The 26,100-nt window shown below is 20.2% G+C and overlaps 5 protein-coding genes across 5 annotated transcripts; 2 read left to right on the top strand and 3 right to left on the bottom strand.

Annotated features, from left to right (window-relative positions):
• Window positions 1–2,407: 2,407 nt before the first annotated feature.
• Window positions 2,408–2,761, bottom strand: MKS88_001278 (uncharacterized protein; the record flags this gene model as incomplete). The annotated part of the gene is made up of 1 exon (XM_067214191.1): window positions 2,408–2,761. One exon carries the CDS (start codon window positions 2,759–2,761, stop codon window positions 2,408–2,410), a length of 354 nt encoding a protein of 117 aa, XP_067074651.1.
• A 7,065-nt stretch (window positions 2,762–9,826) lies between these two features.
• On the bottom strand, window positions 9,827–11,151 carry MKS88_001279 (uncharacterized protein; the record flags this gene model as incomplete). Its single annotated transcript, XM_067214192.1, has 2 exons — window positions 9,827–10,807; window positions 11,026–11,151. 2 exons carry the CDS (start codon window positions 11,149–11,151, stop codon window positions 9,827–9,829), a joined length of 1,107 nt encoding a protein of 368 aa, XP_067074652.1.
• Window positions 11,152–14,144: 2,993 nt separating this feature from the next.
• Window positions 14,145–15,075, top strand: MKS88_001280 (uncharacterized protein; the record flags this gene model as incomplete). Its single annotated transcript, XM_067214193.1, has 3 exons — window positions 14,145–14,197; window positions 14,349–14,394; window positions 14,482–15,075. The coding sequence occupies 3 exons, from the start codon at window positions 14,145–14,147 to the stop codon at window positions 15,073–15,075; spliced, it is 693 nt and encodes a 230-aa protein (XP_067074653.1).
• A 3,620-nt stretch (window positions 15,076–18,695) lies between these two features.
• On the top strand, window positions 18,696–20,216 carry MKS88_001281 (tryptophan-rich antigen; the record flags this gene model as incomplete). The annotated part of the gene is made up of 2 exons (XM_067214194.1): window positions 18,696–18,737; window positions 19,068–20,216. 2 exons carry the CDS (start codon window positions 18,696–18,698, stop codon window positions 20,214–20,216), a joined length of 1,191 nt encoding a protein of 396 aa, XP_067074654.1.
• A 4,148-nt stretch (window positions 20,217–24,364) lies between these two features.
• MKS88_001282 (uncharacterized protein) lies at window positions 24,365–25,206 on the bottom strand (the record flags this gene model as incomplete). Its single annotated transcript, XM_067214195.1, has 2 exons — window positions 24,365–24,675; window positions 24,996–25,206. 2 exons carry the CDS (start codon window positions 25,204–25,206, stop codon window positions 24,365–24,367), a joined length of 522 nt encoding a protein of 173 aa, XP_067074655.1.
• Window positions 25,207–26,100: the final 894 nt, after the last annotated feature.

Below are 26,100 nucleotides of genomic sequence, written 5' to 3' on the forward strand. Positions count from 1 at the left end.
TTTCATAATATGAATAAATCTATATATAAACATATATGTATATATATCCTATTTTATTTTTCTTGAGGATAAGTTATTGTTATCTTTTCCATAAGATAATAATATTACGTCGAATATAACATTCATAAATTATATAACATATTTGTTATCAAATAAACAACATTTGTAACAACATAATTAAAAATTTGTTAGAAATAAATGTTTTAATCAATAATAGCTAGTTTTTATATATGTTCATTAAGTATCATTTACATAAATATAATTAAAAAAAAATATTCAAAGTCATATTGTTTATTTTTACTTGAATACAATAAAAAATGAAAATTGTAAAAATGTGTTTAATTTTGATATCATTATTTGTTTTTTGTTTCTTTTTTTTATTTTATATGTTTAACAAGAATATTAAAAATATTATATGTTTTAGTAAGTACATGTTTAGTCATATATATTTGTCAATTTTCCATTTTAAAATTTTCTAATGTATATTGTTTTTTTTTTTTTAGTTTCCATTAATACAATTAAATTGTATACTTATTAACCATAATAACTAATTTTATTAATTAATACATAAAAATTTTAACAAAAATATAATTATTTCTTAAGTTGTATGAAACGTAGACAATATATACAGGCAGTTGTAATTAGTTATTTCATATAGAAAAAACTATAAAACAAAATATGTACCATTTACTCTTGCAACTACAGAAATTACTATTCTATATATATATGTATATCTATAACATATTCTGATAATTCATATAAATTATAATGATCCTTCTGTACTATATGATAATGCTAAATTACTTAACATGTATGTTCATTCGAGGATTATAACATAAATGATAAATATATAATGTATATATAAAATATTTGCAAAAAGTAATATTCACATGCCTTTTTTTTTTTTTCTTAAATATCTATTCCTATTATTACAGAAACATTATACTTAAAAATCTCCCAAAAACGAGAATGCATAACTGACGGTGCTAAAATATATGTTATGTAAAATTGTACCACTATGCATTTTATTCAATTAAGTTTGAAAGTATTAATACATAACAATTAATGTTTTAAAATTCTATGCATAAATTTAAATTTGAAAATATATGAACATTAAATAAAAGGAAATTATACATAAATCATTTAAATTAATTTAAATTTTTATTTTTTATTATAATGATATAACAAAGATGATCTATGTACAGCATAAGGTTTGGTACACTATATTATGATCTACACAAATTTAAAGTATATACACCCATATGTATATACATATATATATATAGATATATAAGATAAGATAAATAATGTAAGTAATAATCACTTCAATATGTATATTCTAAATTTAAAAATATGTTAGTTGTTATAGTTGTAAGGTTATCACTATTCTATATATGCTGTATACGAATGAATTATTTAATATTTAATTATAATATAAAATAAGATGATATACAATTTTTATTTTTACTTTTATTCAAATTATAAGGTTCTTTCGTATGTTAGAAAGAGAATACAGAGAAAGTAAAAGATCTTATTGAATTCAAAATAATACCCTCTTTTTTTATTTTATTTGTAGAAAGCACATAATACATATTTAAAACAAAATAACATTTCCCTTAAATTCTGAAATAATGAAATAAATACAACTAGGTAACGATTCTAAAATGAAACAATTATTTGTTTCAAGCCAAAAAGTTTAAATAAAATTATTAATTTGCTGTAGAATTTATTTATGGATGTTTATTTTTCGTAAATTAGTTTAACTACGCACATATGAAATTTTTTAAAAAAATAGAAAATTAAAATAAAATTTTTTTAATTATGTGCATTTCATAAGACAAACATAAAAATATTAACTAAAAAAATATAAACAGAACATCAAAACATTTTATTTATTATGACAGCACGATAAAATTAATTCTGATGCAATACTTAAAATTTCAAATTGAAAAATTGAAGAAAGAAATATTTATAAATACATAAAATGCTTAAAATACCTTTTTTATATATTCGGTGCAAAAATATGTTAGTAAATTCAACGTGTTCATTTCAGTTTGTGCATTAATCGGTGTAGTATTTTAAGAAGCAGCATTTTTTATAATACTACTTCTAATTTCCTAAATGTAATTTTATTTTTTAGCACAAATAAAATTTTAATCTCAAAGGTTTGTTTATTCATGCAATTCATTCATTCTTATAAGTGTATTAACCTACACAACATGAGATAAACAATGAAGCATACATTTTTTATGTTTAATAAATTAAAAATATTCCTAAGAATATGATGTATTTTTACACATATATATATGTATATGTCTAAAATTCCTGATAAAAAAAATAAACGTAATTAATAATCAGGTGAAAAGGCTACTATATTGTAATTATATTTAATTTTTTTAAAAAATTTCTAAAAATGTCCAATATTTTCGTAATTTTCTTCATCTCTACATTTCCTAACAAGCTTGTACAGTAATCTATCTTCATGTGCTCCATCTATTTTATCCATATATGAATATAAAATTAATTTAATTTTCTCGTGTTCATCATTAACGCCCTTTACATCTATTAAATTTTTTTTTAAATTACTATCTGGTAAAATATCATCCGTTAAATCATCATTTATTAAGTTATTTTTTATTGTTTCATTTTTTATTATGTCATCTTTTGAAACATCATCATCCAATGGATTAAATGGAGAATCTTCATATAGTGATATGTTGCTTCTTATATCAAATGTGTTACCCTTTTTATTCTTTATCATATAATTGCAATATATATAAGAATAATAAACAAATAAAAGGAAAAAATGTGTGTTAAAAAAATAATTATATATTTTCATTTTAATGAAATAATACATTAAAAAAGAGTATACATGTATATATATATATATATATGCGTAATAATGAAAATAGAAAATAACATAAATATTAAATACAGTTGTTGGCTTACATTATTAAAAAATCCTATTACCCATATTGATGAACAAAAAATAAAAATTTTATTCAACTTGAGCAAGATTTTCTTTTTTTCTTTTGTGGTATCTTTTTTTAATGATGTCATCACATTTGAAGTGTTATTTATGTTATTATCAAGTTAACTATTCACACTATGCGTAGTAATTCTTTCTGTGTTATATTTTTTCATCCTTAATTTTTTTTTTCTTTTATTTAAAATAATTTCGAAAAAATCGAATTAAGCTTTAATTATTATTACATGTTTTTTTTTTCTATAAACAATATTGTTACAAAACTTATGAAAAAATAAACTCCATCAATTATTTATATTCCAAAATTTTAAGTTAGCAAATTTAACAAATGGAAAGGTGCAAACAAAAAAAAAAAAAAAAATTTTAATTCAATTAATATTATTTTGTTTTTTCAAAGAAAGCCAAAAATAATTTCAGAACAAATTACTTATTAAATAGCTTTATGCGTATACTATATGTAAACTTAATTAAAAATGTGAATTAGTAATTTTTTTTGTTCATAACACATTAAAAAAAAAAGTCTTTTTTTTAATGAGAATATAGGATTATTTAAAAAATTAAAATAATAAAATATAATCTATGGCTTTTTAGTTTAAAGTATAAAATTTCTTGACGTTATTTAATTCATTACTGTTCTTAATTACAACTTATTTAAGATTAATAAATTGTTTAAAAATTGAATAAATTTTGAATTTATTAAAAAAGTAAAACTGTATAGTTGTGTACATTTTCATTCCTGTATTATGTAAAGTTTAAAATATAAATTTAAGTTGCGAATCTATTTATAATAAACTTTATGCAATTAAATTAATTTTTTTATAAATACAATGTTTTTTAATAAATACTGTACTTTTTTTAAAATGATTATATTACAATATCAATACATACCATGCCTATACAAGCATATGTATATATATTATATATATATATATATATATAATGATATATAAAATCCAAATATATGCATCCCATAATATTATTAGCAAAATAAAAAAAAAAAAATTAGCACCTATTTTTAATAAAATATATTATTGTTATATTTTATACTATATTATAACATATTTTATTATGCTCTATTATATATGATTTTTTGAGGTTGAGCTATTTGATTGTTCTGTACTAATTTGGTATAATGTGTAAACTACTAAAAAGAATGTACCCTCTTATATTTCCTATTAATAAGTCCATTAATATTTTTATGAACATTTAATTTTTTAAATAGTAATACAAAAAATCTTTCCCATTTTGTATTTTCATTCCTACTTTTTAACATTTGCAGGTTCTTATATTTTTTTCAATTGTACAATAAAATATATTTTTCTAAATTATTTTTTATTTGCAAAACACCCGTATTATACAAATCATGTGTATAAAAGGAAAACACACTTTTTTAATATACAATTCTTTAGAGGAAATAATAATCTTTTTTAATTTTTATAATTTTGTTTTTTTAATATATAGGCATTATAGCATTACTTCCTAACCATTTACTATTCTTTATTAATGGATTATTATAAGTTATGATTTATTAAATAAAATTATTTATTCAATTGTATATATATATTATATTATTTTATCTTTTCTATATATTCATAATTAACACCCTCTGAGATACCATCATACATAATCATATAGTCCATAGGACTTCATATTAATATGCTTTTGTTGTGGCTTATATAACATTGTGTATATTAATATACATATATTCGTAATTGTGTATATCAAACTATGCAAGTATATCCAATACCGGAACATGTATTGCGTGATATTATTTTTTCAGTAATTTATAAGATAGCTAATGTGTTATCGCCTACAATTGTACATTTTAGTGCCCTTTTTTCCTAATATAATCGTTATATTTTCATAATTATAATTATCCTTTAAAATGGGAAATTTCTTTTTCATCATTTTTATGTAGCATATATTATTTACATATTCCTATGTATTTACATGAACTTAAATTTCGTTGTGTGCTTTCTTCTATGAATTATTCCTTTTTTTTGTTTTTTTTTTAAGACACAAAAGGATTAATTACTATATAAAAAAATTTTTATTGATTTAAAAATTTTTATTCCAGTTACAAATAAGTATGGCAGTGTAAAAAACAAAAATGATAAAAATATATTTAAAATTTTCAGCATATCTTCTGTTAAAGACTATGCATACTTATATTTTACAATAAAATAAAAGGCTTATGTTTGATAATAAAAATATATTAATTAAATATAAATTTTCATTTAATTTTAAAGATCAAATATATTGGCAAATCATTATAAATAATTATTCCATAAAGAAAAATATAACTATGAATATCCTAATAACTTTAATGTCACAAACCATAAAAAGAGTGAATATAATTTTAAATGATATTTTTTGGAAGATTTTCTGGCTACATATAATATTCGCGTAGTACCTGTGTGCAGTTCCAAGTATAAAAAGCTATACATGTGAAGAAATATATACAAAGGAAAAATTACTTTATTATCTTTTATTAAATAATATATAATGTTAGTTATATGATATATTTTTATGTATAACTTAAAATACAAAATGAACACATAAAATGAAAAGTTCAGGTAATGAGGGCTAGAACATAAAAGTAGCTATTACTTTGAAGTTTTAATAGTGTATATTAATTCATTGCATTTAAATCAATTAGTATTTCTGAAATGTTTGCATATAAGAGTATGTAATTACGCGTATACCGAAAATTAGTCCTTTTTAAACATAATGTGGTTCTTATAAAAATATGCACCGTTAACTTAAATGAGTATATAAGATACAAAAGATATACATACATACATACATGAACATATGAGTATGCTAAATGAGGTTGTGAAATTGTATAAAAGGCATATGCTTCATCTATTGCAAAAAAAGTCTGTAATGGCAAAATTTATAAAAATATTTATTTTATACGGTGTACCACCTCAGTACTAATATGATTAAATGGGTTTATGTTATTATATGGAATTATGTGACCTGTAATGATAAAATTTTAAAATGCCATATTATAAAGCATAATAATGTAGTGCAAAAACCTTTTTAATTTTTTCCTCTTGCTAAATAAAAAAATTTTATCATAAATTTGAATGTACGATCGTAAATTTGAAATATTAACAAAATAATATATGTAGCAAATAATAATCCCATAAGAATAAGATCCAGCAGATAGCAAATAAATAGCAAAAATTTATAATTAAAAATAAAAAATGGAGAATTATAGGAACAAATATAATCATTTTACTTATAAATTTTATCCACCTATATTTTTTCATATAACAATATTTCAGCCGATAATTTCTTTTTTTTTTTTTTTTTTCATACGTACCCTATTGGTTCTACTACATTTTATGCTCGGTCTAAATCTATTTCATTTAACAAATTAAAAATTTTTTCAATATTTTTTAAGTGTTTGGAGAAACACTAGATTTTGTCTATTATGTTCACTTAAGGTTTATAATTTTTTGATTTAATATAATCCTAATATTTTTCATAATCATATCTATATAGTACCATTATTTCTTGATCCCCTTTCCACTAATAGTGTTGCATTAGGTGTGCCTTTTAACGCAAATATATTTGCATATTCATGACAAGAGTACCTATATATACACTATAAAGAACGTAAGGAAAAACAGTTTACCTTTCAAAAATTTAAGTTATATAGTAACATTTTATTATAAAAAAAAAGAGAAATAAAAGTAAAAAAAAATAAAATTAACCATAAACATTTCCATTTTTTTAATATAATACACAACACATATTTATCTTACATCGCAAGAACAACAATGCTGTGCTGTAAAAAACTAAAAGGATATATATTAAAACTTTAACTAATAAAAAAAGATACATTTTTTTTATCACTAGGTAGGCATATCACTGAAATAATAACATTATTTATACTGTAACTTTAATCTGTAATTTAATTCTAAGGGATTTTATAAAGTGGCATGTATTATTTTCATAAAATTATAATTTTCCTTTATAAGAAATAATATTTTTAAAATTTAAATGTATAAAGAAAAGAAAAATGCTATTAATACGTTAACCAGGAAAAAATTTACTAAAAAACTTTTTATAGAAACTCTTTTTATATGCACACAATATTTCCAATGTTATAAAACATAGAAATATAATTAAAATTAAACAGATATATAAATTAGGCATTTATGACTTTTGTTAAAACAAAAAAATATTTTATAATTTATTTTGCTAATATAGATCAATTAGAACTAATTTTCAATATTATATTAAAAAAAAGTAAAATAAATATAAAAACAGATTATTAAGGAAATGAAGTAAAATAAAACTCGGATAACACAAAATATGTTATTAAAAAGGTACATAATCCTTTAATTATGTTGGTACATAATCTAGTGATCAAATTGCTATGTTATTAAAACTTATTCTTACAACTTATATATTAATTCCACTAGTGATGTAAACAACTCAAGAAAAAAATAAATAGAACAAAAATGTTTTAATTTTAAATACATAAAATAAATAAAAACAAATACAAATATATGTACATACAGACATATATATATATATATATATATATATATACATATTAACTTCCTCTTTTTACTAAAATGATACATAAAATTTAGGGATGCTCATAATCCATTAGGTAGCAATATTATTCTCTAATAAATATTATATAATTCATCCTATATTTCGGATGATTAATCAACATTATATTATTGAGTTAACCTTTTGAACAATAAACTCAAATAAGGAAAACTATATGGAAAGGGTTAACTATTTTAATAATCAATGATAAATTTTATATTTTTTTTCTTTAAAATAAATTATTGTAAACCTAAAAGTGGAGTTTACCAAAAAAAAGAGAAAATTAAAAAAATAAAAGCATAATAAATTAGTGACAAATATTTCTTTACTAATAACATAGAATATTAGGGAAACTCCACTTTTTACAATAAAATGGAATATTATACATATATAAATAAGAGACATGTGAGCTAAAAATGATAAAATTAATGCAAAAAATCTCTTAGTAATAAGCACTATATTTATATATTAAAATGAGAACATTATGGAATTTGAACTACATATAACACCTGTAATAAAACCGTTTTTTTTCTTTTTCTATTTCCCATAGAATATACAGTTACATTAAAGTAATTCAAGTTTTTCATATATCACGAAAAAAGTTATTTTATGTAATATATATAAAAAATTAATTACTTCATCTAATATATATAGAATAACGCATGACACACTTTTCATGTCCAATGAATGTAAATCTTATAGTCTTTTATTAAAAAAAAAAGGAATTAAATAAATAATATTGATTTAATTAAATTAGAATATATGAAAATTAATAATAATATTAAAATATTTTTTTTCTTCCTTTTTTAAAATGTCAATTATAGTATCTACAATGTAGTTTTAAATATAAAACTCAACCCTATGCTATGATCAAATCAAAAAGTTTCCATTTTTTATACCTGTTCAGAACAATTCTATCTATACAGTAGTGTATAGTTCATAAAATTAGTTCAGTTAAATAATAACTAAAAGTAAAATTCTCAGCTATTGCGTAGTATTTAACCTTTGGAAAATCCATAGTAAGAATAATCTAAACAGTTGATTTATTAAAATACAGTTATTTATATTATATGTAAGAAATTTACGCATTCTTTTTCGTAATAATAAAATATTTATAAAACATTATTTTTTATTGGTTAATATTACTTTCTGATGGTTGTAATAGTATATTTGTTAATGTAGAAAAAAAAACAATTAATTCTTTTTTCATTGTAACATTTTATACTATTAAAATTGGGTTCTCACTTAATACAATATTTAATACCGTATCTATGTTTTTATTTCTTGCAAATATAACATTTTGATACTTCAAAATTCTAAAACATCAATGATGGAACTACTTTATTTACTATTTCAATTTTTATATTTTACATCAATAATTTGAATTAAATATGAGTTATTTCTTCATCGAACAGAGCAATTCTAGTTCAAATGAAAAAAAAAGTTTTTCACATAAATATATTTTCTTTTGAATATTTTAAATTATAGAATGTACATGGTATTGTTGTGGGTACCATCAGATTAGTATATATAAGGTGAAAAAAATATAACATATATGTCATTAATTAAAAAGTTATAACTTATTTATGGAACTTTGTTTTATGTTTATATTTATATATATATATATATATATTTATTTATTTATTTATTTACATAACGTCAGTACCTCAATATTTTTAAGGGCATTAATTTTTAAACCAAAAGAAAATTTCGAATAAAAGTAACTTAAAATAATTTAAACAAATATAATCCATTTATTTAGTATAGCTTCAAAATTCAAATAATTTTTAATAAAATAATATAAAAGAAAATATATAACCCTGAAAAACATTCTGAATTTTCTAATTTATAAATAAAATGTTACAAACGAAAAAATATGTGGAAGATTAAAAATTAAAGAATAATATTAAAAATGATCCATTTTCAAGAATTTGAATTTTGGCATTTTAATTCATTAATCCAGGTATACATATTTCCTGAAAAGGAAAACGATTTTATTTTTAAAATTACCCAACTCGAAATTATTATTTTTTGAAAACTACATAACAACAATCAAAAAAAAATATATAGCCAAAATAAATCAGTATGACTTATATACTGCTATATATATATATATATATATATATATATATACTCTTATAAACGACCTTTTCACTGTTCAGTGTTTTATTTCATTTTATTACATTTTATTTTTTTAATTCATCAGAATATAAAAATTTCTGCATTTTTCTAAAGTTTACATTATTAAAAATAAATATTACAATTTCATTCACTAAAAATACGTTTGAAGTTATTATCTAATGTATTTCTCCAAACATCTTCTGTCTTTTGTATAAATTTTTTCCAAGATTTCCTTTTATGTTTTATAAAATAAACAAAGTCCAAGTAATCAATTTTTCCTTCTTTAATTAATTCATTAAAGTCATTATTATCAATAAAATTCTTTTTCAGTAATTCATCTGATGTAAAATCAACAACTTTCTTCCACTCTTTTAAAATAAGTTCTTCTGGAATTTTATATTCTAATGCTAACAATTCACACCAATTCCATAAACTATTTGTCATATCATGATATTTTTTATTCTCAATAGTACTGACATCATTCCATATTGTGCTCATTTGGTTAACATCTACATTACCATTAATTTTCTTAAGCTTCCTATTTAATTCTTCTTCCGTCACTAAATTACTTGAATTCACATCCTTCTCAATGTTAAAAATAACGCTACCATTTTCAAATTTATTAATATCTTCATTTTCTGTTCTATCTACATTCCCATCACTTTCACTATCTTCATTATGTGAAATTATTGTAACGTAGTCTTCTTCAGAATCATCATCAGACTGACCTTCGTCATCGTCATAATAATCATCAGTTACTTCAATCATCTCTTCTTCATATTGATCTCCAGATTCATCTTCAGAATCATCTTCATATTCGTCTTCTTCTGCAACTTTAACTTCATAAGGTTTATCAGTAGTATCAGATGAATCCTTTGAATCACCTAAAATTGTTTCTACTACCTCATATTTACAACAAGATACTATATTTTCTGAACTGCTGGGTGACGTACAATCTGAAAAAAGAAGTGTTGAATCTTCATTACCAAACCTCATTCCTTGTTTAAATAGGGAACGAACCCCATTCCTATGCTTAAAAAAACTTTCAGACAAATTTCTTGCATACGTATTACTTAATTTAAGTTCTAAGTTTTTATTTTCTTTCCCCGTGTAAAAATGTATAACCTATAATACGTTATTAAAAGTAAAATATTTAAAAAGTGTTTCTGCATAAACAAAATTTTAGCTTCAAACCAATTTGTAAAATTAAAAAAGTAAAGAGAACAATATATATGTGTTCAATCTATAACTACATTTGGGTATTATAATCTTACATGTACCAACAGATAAATAATAATATGCTGCAATAAAGTAAAAATTCTAGATAGAAAAAAATGGAATACGTCTCTTTCTTTGCTTGATTTCTTCTGTTCATCAGATGTGGGTGTGCCCCAATTATTAATATTAAATTTATTTCCACATAATTGCGTTCTTGTTAAAAAAAATGCTGTTCGGTTAAAAAATTTCATGTTTAACTGTTATATTTTAAAAAATCACACAAATTAATAATTCTAATATAATTATACAACTCATTTATTTTTCCGTATAATATGTATATATATTGAACAGAAGTACTTATAAAAAAATATTTATTCTTCCAAAATAAAATAAAATAAAGTACAAAATATGTTCCAAATTAAATCATTATATATACTACAAACTAAAATATTGAAAAAACTAAATTATATGATTAAATTTATATATCTGAATATAATAAATATGAAACTTAATTTAGGAATATATTCATTTCTTAATTTTTTAATATATTTATTTTTTTTAATTTTTATACTACTCCTCCATTAAAGAGTAAAAAAAAATTATTTAATACCAAAAAATATATATATATAAATATAGGTAATAACATTAATATAAAATAGAAATGTTGTTTGTTAGTCGTAATTATATTCATTTATTTTACTTTATTTCTTTTATTATTATTATTATTATTATTATTTTGTTATTATTTTTCTTTTCTCTTAATTTTCAGAACTATTTTTAAAGGTGAATTACGTTGTTAAAATAAATTGTTCTTATTATATGTTAAATTTTTTACAGTTAAAAAATTTAATTCTAATTATTTTAATTGATTCTTTCCTCGCTGATTCGTGCTTGTTGCATTTTTATTATTACTTAAATAATATATTTAAAAAATTATAATTAATACAGAATATAATATAATTCGTAATAAAATAATTCTATAAAGATGTTTACTATTTAAAGTACATGAAATAAAGAAAATTGTAAACTTTCAATAATTTTTATTCTAATTATTTTTTTTTTTTTAATAACATTTGATTTTAATCTGTTTATTATATATAATAAGAGTTTATACTAGTATATTTTTATAATTTTTTTTTTTTTTTAATATACACAATTTTATTAAAAATAAAATAGTATGTGTTCCGTTTATATATGTAATAATATTATATTATTTTAGTTTGTTCTTTATTTTCATGTTGTTCCGTTTTAATTTAAACGTTTATATCTTTAATTTATTATTTATTTATATTTCTACCTTTATTAAATGTAAATACTTAAAGGGAAATATTTAAGGTGTGATTTATGAGATTTTTTTTTTTTTTTTACATGTCTCTAATTATAATAAATGCTTTTTGTATTAAGAGAAATTAAGGATCTTTAAATATTAATTTAATAATAATGCGTTTTATAAAAAAAATTTATGGAATATATTCTGTTGTTCATTAATGGATAATAAATTTTCTTATTAAATGCTTTATAAGGAAATATTTTAAATACATATATTTTATTAAAGATATATATATATATATATATATATATTATATATATATATATATATATATATATATATATATATATAATGAATGAATTACTTAAAATTAAAAAAACAACACAAAATGAATGTACAAAGAACTGAAATTGTATTAATAAAACATTAATTCAGAAAGTATTGTTCTAATAAGAGTAACTTTAATCCACAATAATTATTGCATTTATAATATGTAATAATTTATTTTAATAGATTTTGATCTCGTAATTTTTTTTGTATTTATCATATCGCTTGCTATATATATAATGAACATGTAATGCAACAATTTGGGCAACTATAGGTGTAAAAGAATGAATTATAAGCTTTATTTTGTTTTATTTTATCATGGTTCTTCTCCTATAATATCTGTTAATTAATTTATGTATATTTAATGAGATAAATGATTCATTTTGGTAAAAAAATTTACTATTAAAAACATTTATAACCACACATTCAGAATTATTGAGAAATACCTATTTTACCATTGTAGGAATATGTATTTTATAGAAAAATTTAAAATGATTTAGTAATCTAGTTGAACACAAAAACAAAAATTTTTTAAATTTACATATTATTAAAATATGTGAAATTTAAAGCCTACAAAAAATCAGTCATACAAAAAAGATAAAATAAAAATCATTAAAATTAATCATACACTGTTTTATAAAAATGCTTTATCTGTTTACGATAAATATACTTTGATTTATTTTTTAACTATGGAAGAATGAATATATAAAAACAAACTAATTTCTACTATTCGTAAAAGGGATTAAAATTAAATATTTGTTTTCTCATTTTTAACATATTTGTAATTATAAATGATAACTTAGTCATAATTTTTTAAAATATATTATTTAAATTATTAAAGCTAATATAATACAGGCAAATTTTTATATTTGGAGTAAAGGTATATTATTTGTATAATATAATAAAACAGTAGTAATAAAAAATAACTGTTTTTATTCTGCTTTAACACATTTACAACCATGTAATAAACATATATATTACAAAATGGTTATGTTTTAGATTCCTTCAAAGTGTGTTAATTTTATTTTCTTTAAAAAAAATTTATTATATTAAAAAAAAAGAAGCATTGTACTGTAGAAATATATACATAATGTATATAATGCACATATGTAAACATCTAATTTCAGTGGTCAACACCCTAGTAGAATAATTTTTTGTTGTAAAAAAAAAAGCATTATATCTGTGTATATTTCACCATGATAATAATTAGTAACCCTTAGGAAACAAATTCTATAAAATAGCCATATTTATTTGTTGTTAATACATTTTTTCTTTTTATTTAGTTTTATTTAAAAATGATCAACACAGAAGGAAATTATTCTTTTCCATATTACAAAATTTAACATGTTATAATTTTACAAAAAAAAAAAAAAAAAAAAAAATATATATATAATTATATTTATCAAAACTGTAAATTATGTTATAATAAAAATTAAAAATTAGTTTTTTCTTTAAAAGAGTGAAGTGTGATTTATAAAAAAACAGCAAATAGATAAATTCTATAATATACTATATAAATATATTAGAAAAAAAATTCCTTTTCATAAGATAAAAATATGTTTCATTAGTACAAAAACATACAATAAATTATTTACACATAAATGTGTTAATTTACGTAATTGAAAAAGAAAGAATTTACAATACACAATGATTCTAAGATCTTATATCACAATAACTTTTTCTACTGTAATTGTTCTGTGGTAATTTAAAAATAAAAAAAATCGAAACATACTATTTAAAGGCCTTTATTATTTATGTTTTACCTAATATACTTTTAAGATTTTGTTAATATATGTAAAATGAACATTTTTTAAAAACTTAAAAAAAACAATTTTTTTAATTTTTCAACAGCTTGTGTATTAAGCAATATAATACAACCGAAATCTTACCACAACTTGTAAGCGAATTTCCTCATTTAAAAACTAGAGATTATCCTAATGAGAATTTGAACCAAAATTTTATGAATACTTTAAAAGAAAAATAGGAAGGGAATAGAAAAGAAAAAGAGGAAGTAAAAGGTAAACAAAAATGGGAACAAACATGGAAAGAAAAAATGCAAAAAAATAAGGAAATAAAAAGGGAGAAACGAAAGGTAAAATGGTGGGATGAGAAAAAAGAAGAAGAGAAGGAAGAAAAAATGGAATATTCTAAACCCCTGAATTCTTCAAATTTCGAGAAAAAAATTGAAGATGAATGGAATGAGTTAGAAAATGAAGAAATTGAAGCATGGACAAATATAATAAACACGTGTTGGAAAACTTTAACACACAAATTAAAACATGATGCCTACAGAAATAGTAAAATTGGGAGATGGAATAATATGTTCAAAGCATTTTCTAAAATGCGTGAAATTAAAAATAAATTAGACAAAAGGCGTTTACAAAAATTCAGAGAACATATACAAAATATAAGCTCTCGTGGAGCAGATGATGAATCTTGGAATAATTTAAATGAGATGTGGGAAATCATAAAATATCTCAAGGTACAAAATGATATGAATTGGGAAAGTAATTTAATGAAATCGTGGAAACAGTGGTTTCAGAGAGAAATTCCTGAAATAAAAAATAAAATATTGTAGAGGATGCTATTTAACATGAATTAATAATGGTTGAATGAATAAAACAAAAGCATCAAACAAAATGAAAATCTGAAATTTTTATTATATACATATATATATATGTATATATACGTATTTGTACATATAATATATTTATGACGTAAATATATAATACTTAATATATATCATGTGCTGTATACATGAAAGTACTAGAAATAAAATATGTCCCCATAAGATAGATTAAATTGATACTGAATTATTCATATATGAAGTAACTATATTTGTATTTTTCCCATTTGAAGTTTATTTAGGATATGTAATAAAAAAGAAAAAGTGGATAAAAAAATACACCATAAAATACAAAAAATTTGTTTTAATATGCTCCAACAAATACATTACTCTTAAAGTTTAGTCATTAATATGAAAAATGCTATTTTGTTGATACTCATGCACACTATAATTTAGTGATCTATTATTTATATATATATATAAGTATTGGTGTATATATCTAATTAATTTTTGCACATAGTATTATTAGGTATAAATATATCATTAAACGTGTATGAACAACAATATATATTTATATATTTGTATATACCGAGGTCTATAATTAAATAGAAAAGTATATTTAAATATTGGAAAGTAAACGTCTTAAACATTTTCATACTTTTTAAGTCTTTTTTTAGTACCACCAAATTTATAACTAATAGAAGATGTCTATTCTGTTGAATATAAACATTGTTTTAGTTTTTTTTTTTTTTTTTTTTTTTTAAATCATTTTTCCCATTTAAACCTAACATTTTTTATTACATGAAAAATAATGGAATATGTAATAATGTATAGATGTTACCAAACTTTTATCTCATTTTGCACTTTTTTTTTTCTTCTCTTTTTTAAACACATAAACCAACATTTTTGTATCAACATATTCCTTAACTTCCTTCTAGCATATTTAGGGAATCAAATTAATATAAAATGTAAAAATAACATTTTAATTTTATTAGTAATATTTTTAATATTTGTACTAATTTTGTATACTGAAATGTAATATAGCTAATAAAATATGTCTCAAATTTTTTTTTTTTTTTCTTACAGAATTAATTAATAACTATGAACATTTGCTAAAACATTTTATTTTAAATAAAATTTTTTGAATATATAGCGTTCCTTCAAGGGATGTATCTAAAATATCTTTTAATAACTTCGTTCAATTAAAGTTCATATCTTTCCAATTCAAGCATATAATATATAATATACATTTTACGATTACTTGTATTCGTAGTTTGTTTTTATCCACATATAAGAAAAATACCTTCTATAAGTTAACGCATCGCAAATACCGTTGCGTATAAATATAATTAATTCATCCTTAAAGGGAATTATATATTTTTTTCGTTTTTATAGTAATAGTTATATGCTTATATATACACATATCAAATTACGCGCTGTCTTGTTTTTTCCTAAAAACTCTAACCTGCGTAATTCTTTATAATTCCCTCATAAATATTTCTGGAGTATTAACTTGTTACAAGTGCTAAAATATAAATTATAATAATTCTGAGAAATAATAAAGACAGAAAAATCGCCTTTAATAAGCTTTATATGAAATACAATACATCCCAGCAATTATATAAATAAAATGCGTATTGTTATCTTTAAGATTTTTAAAATTAATCTTAATCTTAATATATTTTTTTTTTTTTAATGTACATAATTAAAAAAAAATTCTTTTTCAATATATTTATCTATACATATAGGTAAATATATATATCGATTCATTTTTCTTTGTGAATGAAGAAAAATTTCTTAAAAAGAAGTGCGGAAGAATTCATTAGTTATTTACAATAACAATAATTTACAAAAACAATAACATTGAATGTTAATCAATACACAATATTATAAATAAGTTAGCTTATTTTTACCTATAACCACCTTTTAAAATATATTTGTAACGATGTTAAAATACTAATTCTTATAAAAAGGTGTAATTGTTAGAAAGAAAAATGAGCAAAATTATATTCTTTTTTCAAAAAAATATAAAAAAATTTTAACAAGAAAAAAAGTATAAAATAATTAAATATATTTTGTAGTTTTTTTATGCGCTATCAAAAAATTACTATATTATATTATTAATTTTATATTCATGAGTTCCCAAATTATTTTTAGTTATTTTGCGTGTGTTTCGTTCTATTTTTATTAAAATTTTTTAATATTATAACTAAAAAAAAAAATTATACTCCAATTACAGAAAAAAAGAAAAATTAAGGCAAGCCAGTAATAGGGGGGTAAAACAATAATTAAACCTAATAATAAATTATTTGCAACGCTATTTTATAAAAAAAACTGTACATTTTTTTTTTTTATTTATAAAGTTATACATCTAAATTTGTTACTAATGTTACTATTTTTGCCTGTGTTATATATAGATATATATATATATATATATATATAATATAATGTTATGTATATATTATATTCATAAATAGTAAAATATAATTATATACTAGAATATCAGATAAAAAAGGAATATATTTATACAAAATATATTTAAAGGTAAGAGATAAAAGAACTGTGAATATGTTACAACTATAAAAATTAAAGTTTATCCATATTTTGTTTCTTTATTTTCTTTTATTTTGTTTTTATTTATATGTTTTTTTTATCTTTTTTTCTGAAGTTTAGTTGTAATTTATATATGTTCTATTTAAATTTATATTAGAAACTTTAATATTTAACTATATACCAAATACTAAAATTTTTAATATATATAATTTTATATGGAAGAAAGTTATAACTATGAACCCAAGGTTAAATAAATAAAAATGAAAGCACTCCGGTAAATTAGAAGCATATATTTAAAGTTTTGTAAAGAACTGTTTTCATAAGTATATTAATATAATAAAATAAATAGTTCATTCATCCATAAAAGTATGAATGAATTATTACAACACACCTAAACAAAAGGTTCTATTGTATTAATTGTTTTAAATAAGTCATAAATAATCGTAATTTTTGTGAACTAATTTTCTGAACAATTTTATTTTTTATTTGTAAAATTAAGTTTGTAAATGAGAAAGTAAACATAGAGAAATTAAAATTTGATATAGCACTTTGATAGGAGCTTCGAAATATTCATAAAAATAAAAGTTACCCTATAAATAAAATTTATTTTTTAATAAATTTGTTAAAATATTTATCCTTTTATTTTATTATGATTTATTAGTTAAAAAATAAAATTGAATGAAAATAAAACATGTTATTAGGTTTTATATAATTAGTGTGCACATTATTCTTTTGAGAAGATGTTTAAGTACTTATAGTTATTTGTATTAAATTTTGTTTTGTGTGTGTTTTTTTAATTTTATTATATTTTTTATTTTTTTTTTGTGTTATTCTATAATAGTCAAACTTAAATATCCCTTTTTCTTGCAACACAGAAGGAAATGTAAAAATATGGAATGTGTATAAACATACTTCAGTAATAACAAAAATTTTATGAAAATATCCAGAATATAATTTATATTAATTAGAAGAGAATTGAGCGAAAAACTGAGTGGAAAATTTAAAGAAAAATAGGCAACATAACTGGCAACAGAAAGGCGTATTGTTAGAATTATATATATTGAGAAATTTATGAAAATATGGAACAGTCTAATAATTTATCAAGTTGTTTGGTAGAAAAGGTTTTCTCTGCATGTTCATCAGATATAAATAAATATTCTTCACTAATAGATTTCAATTCTAAACATACATATGTATACGCAACCTTTCTTATTTCTTTATTCTTTGTCTTTTTAAGGTTTATTTTTATAGTAAGATAATAAAATTCCTATATCCAAATTATTATGTCATTCGAATGATTTTATTGAATTTTATTTTATTATTATTTCTTTTTAATTAATTCTATATAAGAGCTAAAGTTATAATTTTTTTAATATAATATAAAATTTATTTTTTTATAAATTTCCCGTAAATTTTACAAACATTTTTTTTTTTTTTTTTTAAACCTTTAGGCTACATTTCAAAAATTTAACATAAATACACTATTCTCAGCTAAAAATGCAATAAAGTGGAAAGAACATGAAGTAAAAGTACAAGAAATAAAGGAACAAGAAAAAGAGGAGGGGGAGGAGGAAGAGGATATATATTATGATGTAAGCGAAGGTGAAGAGGACAACAAAGAAGAACTAACAAAAGAAAAGGAACAAAAATTAGAAGGAAATAGAGAGAATGTAAAAATCCAAATAGAAGAAGAAAACAGAAAAGAAGTAGAACAAGAGTTACCAGAAGATGAAGAAGAATTAGAAAAATGGAAAAGTAATGAATGGATTAACTTTATGAATGGAATTGAAAATGAATGGCAGCTTTTAAATGTGCAGATAGAAGATGAAAAACTTAAATGGCTTGAAGAGAAAGACAAAGAATTGGAACAATGGATGAAAATGATGGAAGATAATTGGATGAATGCTGATACTTTAAATGATCTATATAAATGTATATGTTTTAAACAAAAATTAAAAGACAAAAATGAGATGAAAGAATCTTTAAGAAAAGAAATAAAAGATACCATTTATGCCCAATGGAAACACTGGTTACGTGAAAAAGAAACGTATATGAACTCATTGGTAGTAAAACAATGGATTCATTGGAAAAATAGCAAAATACTTCAGTGGTTAATGTCTGACTGGAAACGTCAAGAAGATGAATATTGGATTAATTGGGAAAAGACACATTATATGAAGTGGATTCATTTTTGGAAGAAGCAAAAATGGGAAATATGGAAAGAAAGAGTTACTAGGGAGAAACGAGAATGGAGTAATTGGGTACAAATGAAAGAAGATCTAAACATATATAATAAATGGAAAAGATGGTGTGTGTGGATAAGAAAAAAAAGAAATGTAGTAAATGAATGGATAGATATACTGATAGATAAATGCTTTAGTCAGAATAACTTGGATACATGGCTTGAACAGAATCAAATTGAATATGAACAAATAGAAAAATTGGACAAGGATAAAGTATGTGAAGAAAGAAATTTAGAAAAAAAATTTAAAAAAAAGAAAAAGATTTTATCTTTTATCCGACGAGATTACCACAGGGAACGACAGCCCATAAATGAAGAGGAAGGAGAAGAAGAAAAACTTAATAATTTGGAAAACTGACTGTAAAATGTAAGTAATAATTTTAAACAAATGCTACTCTTATATTCTATATTATACTTTTTATTTATGTCACTAACCCCTCTGAATGAAAATACATGCTTATAAAATATAAAAAAAAAAAAAAAAGAGGAATACCTGGAAAACAAAAAATGCTACCGACTAAAAATTTGCAAGACTATGAATAAATAGAAAAAAATTAACGTTAAAAAAATTGTGTACAGTTTAAAAAAAAAATTGTACGATTTCTTTTTTTAAATAAATATATATATTTATTTATTTGTTTATTAACATGCCATTTAAATTTTAATTTTTAAGTACACCTTTATTTTTTTTTAGTTTAATTATTAGTTTTTGATTATAAGGTTTAAGAGTAATAACAAAATTGACACTATATTTTGCCTTTGTGGGTAGTTTGGTGAACGTGTATGTATTTATATATACATATATATGTGTTATGTATATAATTTGACCATTTTTTATATTAGTAATTATGAGAATTACCTTATTATCAAGTACTAAATAGCATTGCCGTAGTTCTCTATATGTGCTTCATTTAAGAAAAATGAAGCTGTTGGGGATATATTTGTTTTTATTTACATTTGTAACAATGATTTAACATCTTTTATGTTATGACATTAATTATTTTTTGAATACTAATTAAAAATAAAATGTTTAATGAACACTTCTTATTCGTTTATAATACAATAACATATATACTTTCAATAATTTTATTATTCCCTGCCATTTAGTGTTTTTTTATTTCTAATTTTAAATCCTTTTTTTTTTCTTTTTTTTTTTACGTTGAAGTATAAAGTAGTAATAAACTTACCATACTTTGTTTTTTTTTTAATGAGACAATAAAACTTCTTCTAGAATTATAATAATAACGTTTCATATAAAAGACAGTATAACTACGATAATCTGTTTTATTTCAATATTATTCTTCATTTAGATAAAGTGAAACGGCTTCATCTTAATTTTATATTTATAGAATACTTCTCAACCATTATCTAAAGTACACTAATTATTAGGAAAAACGTTTGTTTTATATATATAGTCCTTTTTTCTTCTAAAGTTTTATAAAACAACATTAATTTGTTACGCTACTTTGGTTTCATCAAGTTCATTTTGTTATAATATCTATTTTTTTCGCATTAAAATTTTGAATTTCATATAGTATGAGGAATATTAATGCTATTTTTTTTTTTTTTTTTTTTTTTTTTGTTTTATGTTACTTAATTTTTGCTTCACACTCTTTTGTCGTCATTATATTTAGTAATTATTTTAGTTTAATTATATTTTCGTCTTAACAACATCCATTTATTAACCAATTTTAACCTTTGATAATAATTTTTTTTTTCTTCTTCATTTAATTACTGTGCATAATTATATCTTATTATTATGTCATAACACGTAAGTACTAAGTGTATCTTTATGTACAAATAAAAAAAAATGTTATGCTTTCCTTATAAAATAATTGGCTGAAACTTAGTTATTTTTTATAATTATATATCAATATAATATATATCAGAGTAGTATATGTCTACAAGGGGGATATGCACAAATGAATGTTTTTACCTACCATTGAAAATTTGAACTTCATTTAAAATGCTACGTTAAATCGCTGTTTTTTTATTTTTTCTTATATGTAAATGAAGCATTTAAACAATATGAACAGAAGTGTTGTATGAGTTAATAAAAGAAAAGTATATGAAAAAAAAAAATAAATTTTACCCACTATTCGATAACATTATGAATAAGTTGCAGTTTTCAAGTTATTCTATTTTATTTTTTAACACATAAAGCATATTTCAAAGATATATATTAATATCAGCTATTATATACTCATAATTTCATTTTTTACTATTATAAATAATAAAAATATAGTTACACGTATCATAACATTTTGTTATTTTCTTTATTTACTTTTGATTAAAAAAAAAAAAGTTTACTACATTCATAGTTTGTCATAATGTAAATGCATAATCATTAATTAAGAAGAGTGTTCTTTAATTCCTATTCTAAACAGAAATTATACTTAACAAAATAACGACTATAAAAAAAAAAAAAAATTTAGTAATACATAAATATAGCAAAATACAATATAGCTGTACATGTAGGTGTAAAAATTCTAACAGTGGAAAGAAAAAAAACAAAAGACTGAAATTTATTTGCTACTAAAATGTAAATCAAAAATATTATAGATATATATATATTTATACACATACATGTACGTACATTAAAATAAATAAAAAAAAAAGAGTATGCGCTGTTTTTTTCATCATAATTATATATTCAAGTATATAAAAAAAATAAGTATCATGCCCAAATGAACATTCATAAAAAGCGTTAAGTTTGCTAATATATTAATGAAGAGTTTTCATATCAATGATATCATAGTATACTTTCTACTGGATATGCGAAAAGTAAAAAATGAAGCATTTAATGTAATATTAACTAATATTAGCTAATATTAGCTTTATGTTTGTTTCTAATGATTTCTTCAAGTAATTCCATTTGATATTAAACTCATTTGAAATTTTTGTTAATGAATTATTATTTCCTGCATTTTCCTTATTACCCTTACTATCAATATTATCATCTGTAGCTTTGTATGAAAAAATAAATTATTACAGTTAAAAATAAATAATTAAATAATAAAAAAAAAATTCCTGGAATATAATATTCCATTATATGTATATATATGAAACAGATCAATAAGAACAGGTTGCTATTTATTCCTATAAATGGAACGTAATTATATAACGAATGGAACATTATTCATATAGATATTCTTAGTATTTTATAACGTTATAGGTGTACCAGTGTAAATGTTCCATAAAACATAGTAATATATATATAATATGTATATTTATACATATATATATATATAAATTGATTGCTTTTTTTTTTTTTTATAGCATTATTTATTTTCTTCTTTTGTATTTCCATAACATCATTAGAAAGCCTAGTTACTTTATAGTTGAAAATAAGAAATAAGAATATGAACAATTTAATAATAATGTATATTTTCTTCACTGTATATAAAGTTTACAAAAATAAGTCATATATATAATGATAAATTTGAATAGTGTAACAATATATAGCATTTTGTTGTAACATTTAATACTGATTAATTTCATTTAAAAAAAAATTGTGTCTTTTTAATTTTATTTCTTTATCAATTAATAACAATTATTAATATCAACATCCTCTTTATATTTTTATTTCAAAAAAAAACAAAATAAAATAAACATATATATATATATATATATATATATATATATTTATTTATTTATTTAAAATTGGCATCCTATTTTGATTCAATAATATTAATTTAAAAATATTCTCCATTTTCGCTTCAATAGTAATATAAATTACTTAAATTCTGAACACTACAAATTTCTAAACTTTATAAACTCCAATTGTTCTACAATACATAAAAACTTTTTCTCAATTGTTTTTCATATTTTACGTTTTTATAAATATATTTTACATGATACAAATTATTAATTTATGCGCATAAACATTTTAGAACATATTGTGTATAAAAGAAAAATTCACAAAACTATAAACATAATTGTCTAAACATACCATCACTGGCTGATGCTATGAACATTTAAGTACAACCTTTCTAACAGTTAAACAATTATTTTGTAACAGAGTACATTCACATATTAGTTCAATTTCTTTTAGTAAAGAAAAAAAAAAAAAAAAAATTCTTTACACAAAAATAATATTAAAAAAAGGAAAAAAAAAAAAAAAAAAAAAAATTATGGCTTATTATTTTAAAAGTAAAACTCATTATAATATAAGTTAATAGTATTCTTCAATATAAATGAAAATATATGTTCATATATATATGTATATGTAAATGTATACATACACATATGCATTATGTATATAAAAATACATACTCAGTAAAATTAATAAAACTTATATTATTAAATAAAAGGAGTATCAATTCGTTATATTTTTAAAATCTAAATTATAAATATTTCAATAATAGACATATTGTCCATTATAAAAAATCAAAATAATTGTTAAAAATATACGCTTATTAACTCTTTTTATCAATTCCTTTTTTCTCTTCTTCACATATTTTTGGATGATCGATTAATTAGGAGAAAAATATAACAAGTATACTATTATACTAATGTTTCAATAAATGCAGCTTCTTTTTTTAAATTATTAAGATTCCATTTATCCAAAATTAATCCACCTAATGCACCTCCTTCCTTCTGGAAAAATTTAGCAATACTCTTCACTGCAAATTCTGTTAAGGTTCGTATTGCGATTATAGTTAGTAGTGTACCCAAGGTAAAAGTAGCTGTTTTATATTTTTTCTTTTTTCTACTTATTATACTTAATTGGTTATCCTTATCGTAAATTTCCTTTAAAAGCATTACACTTCGCGGATCGTTCATATCAGCACCTTTAAGGTTATTCATTAGGAATTCTTTTAAAAATTAAATTCAAAAACATCATTAAAAAATATTCACAAGACAAAATATACATTAATAAAATTATGTAATAATGGAAATATTATAAATCAATTTATGAAATTTTTTTTTATAATTCATATAAATTAATAAAATAACTACAAAAGGATAAAATAATTGTACAATTGCATATGCATTAATACGATATATCATACATAAATATATATATATATATTATTCATACAAGCATATACATACGTAACATACATAGTATATATATTTCATATGATTCGTTTAAATTATATTTATGTAAAAAGTCTAATAATAAAATCCATACCTTTTTCCTTCTTTTCCTTATCATGGTTTTTGTCATTTTTCTCATTTGCATCTCCATCCGTTTTTTGTGTTCCTTTTCCTAAAGAAAATCTTGATTTCCACATGTCCTTTTTTTTATTATCATTATTACTGTTATCTCCCTTTATCACATCGCTAAAAGCAATTAGGAGAAAAACTGTTATAACATATAATACCGATACTTTATACTTCATAGTTCGTTCTTATAAAAAAAAATATAAATTAATGTTTAAATGTATTTAAATTCTAAAAAGAGTAAATATGTTTAATTTAAAATTTTTTTTTTTTTTTATTCATAATAAAAACAGTAAAAAGAAAAAAAATTAAAATAAAAAATAACAATATTAAGTTTTTTTTTCCTATATATATAAATATATATATATATTTTTTTTTTTGGTGAAAATATACCTAACGTTTATTTTTTTTATGTGAATTTTTTTTTAATTTTTATTTATAAGTAGAAAAGTAATAATTCTACTAATTTTTTGTAAAAATGGTATATTTATTTTTATTTTGCATGTGTCACCGGCACATTTTTTTACTAATAAAAAAAACATACATATAAAAACCTTGAAAATAATGAAAAAACAATTATTAAATTATATTAATGATTTATTTTTTTTAGTTATGAAACAGTACATAAAATTTAACTAATCTTTTAAATACATGTACAAATAATAATAAATTAGAATATAATTACTATTTAATAATAATATTTTTTTAATTATTTAGTAAAATATATACCCCTATACCCATTAGAATTATTTGTGAAATAGGATTTTTTTTAATAATATACTTTAATTTAATACGACCAAAATTAAAATACCTCTTATTTATTACTTATGACTCGTTGATACTTAATAGTAATTAATTGGAAATAGTTCGTAATTCACGATATAAGAAAATTGCTCCGCATAACAAATTAGGATATTTCCCCAATAGGTATCATATGTTATATGTATAATAATATGTTATATGTATAATATATATACATTTGTATGTATATGTAATATATATATAGTAATTTTGAATTAATACTTTTAAAGTTTATTACGAAATAATAAAAAACACATCATGTTTAAATTTTC

The sequence above is a fragment of the Plasmodium brasilianum genome, chromosome 5 (genome assembly GCF_023973825.1).
Source record: "Plasmodium brasilianum strain Bolivian I chromosome 5, whole genome shotgun sequence".
Lineage (NCBI taxonomy): Eukaryota > Apicomplexa > Aconoidasida > Haemosporida > Plasmodiidae > Plasmodium > Plasmodium brasilianum.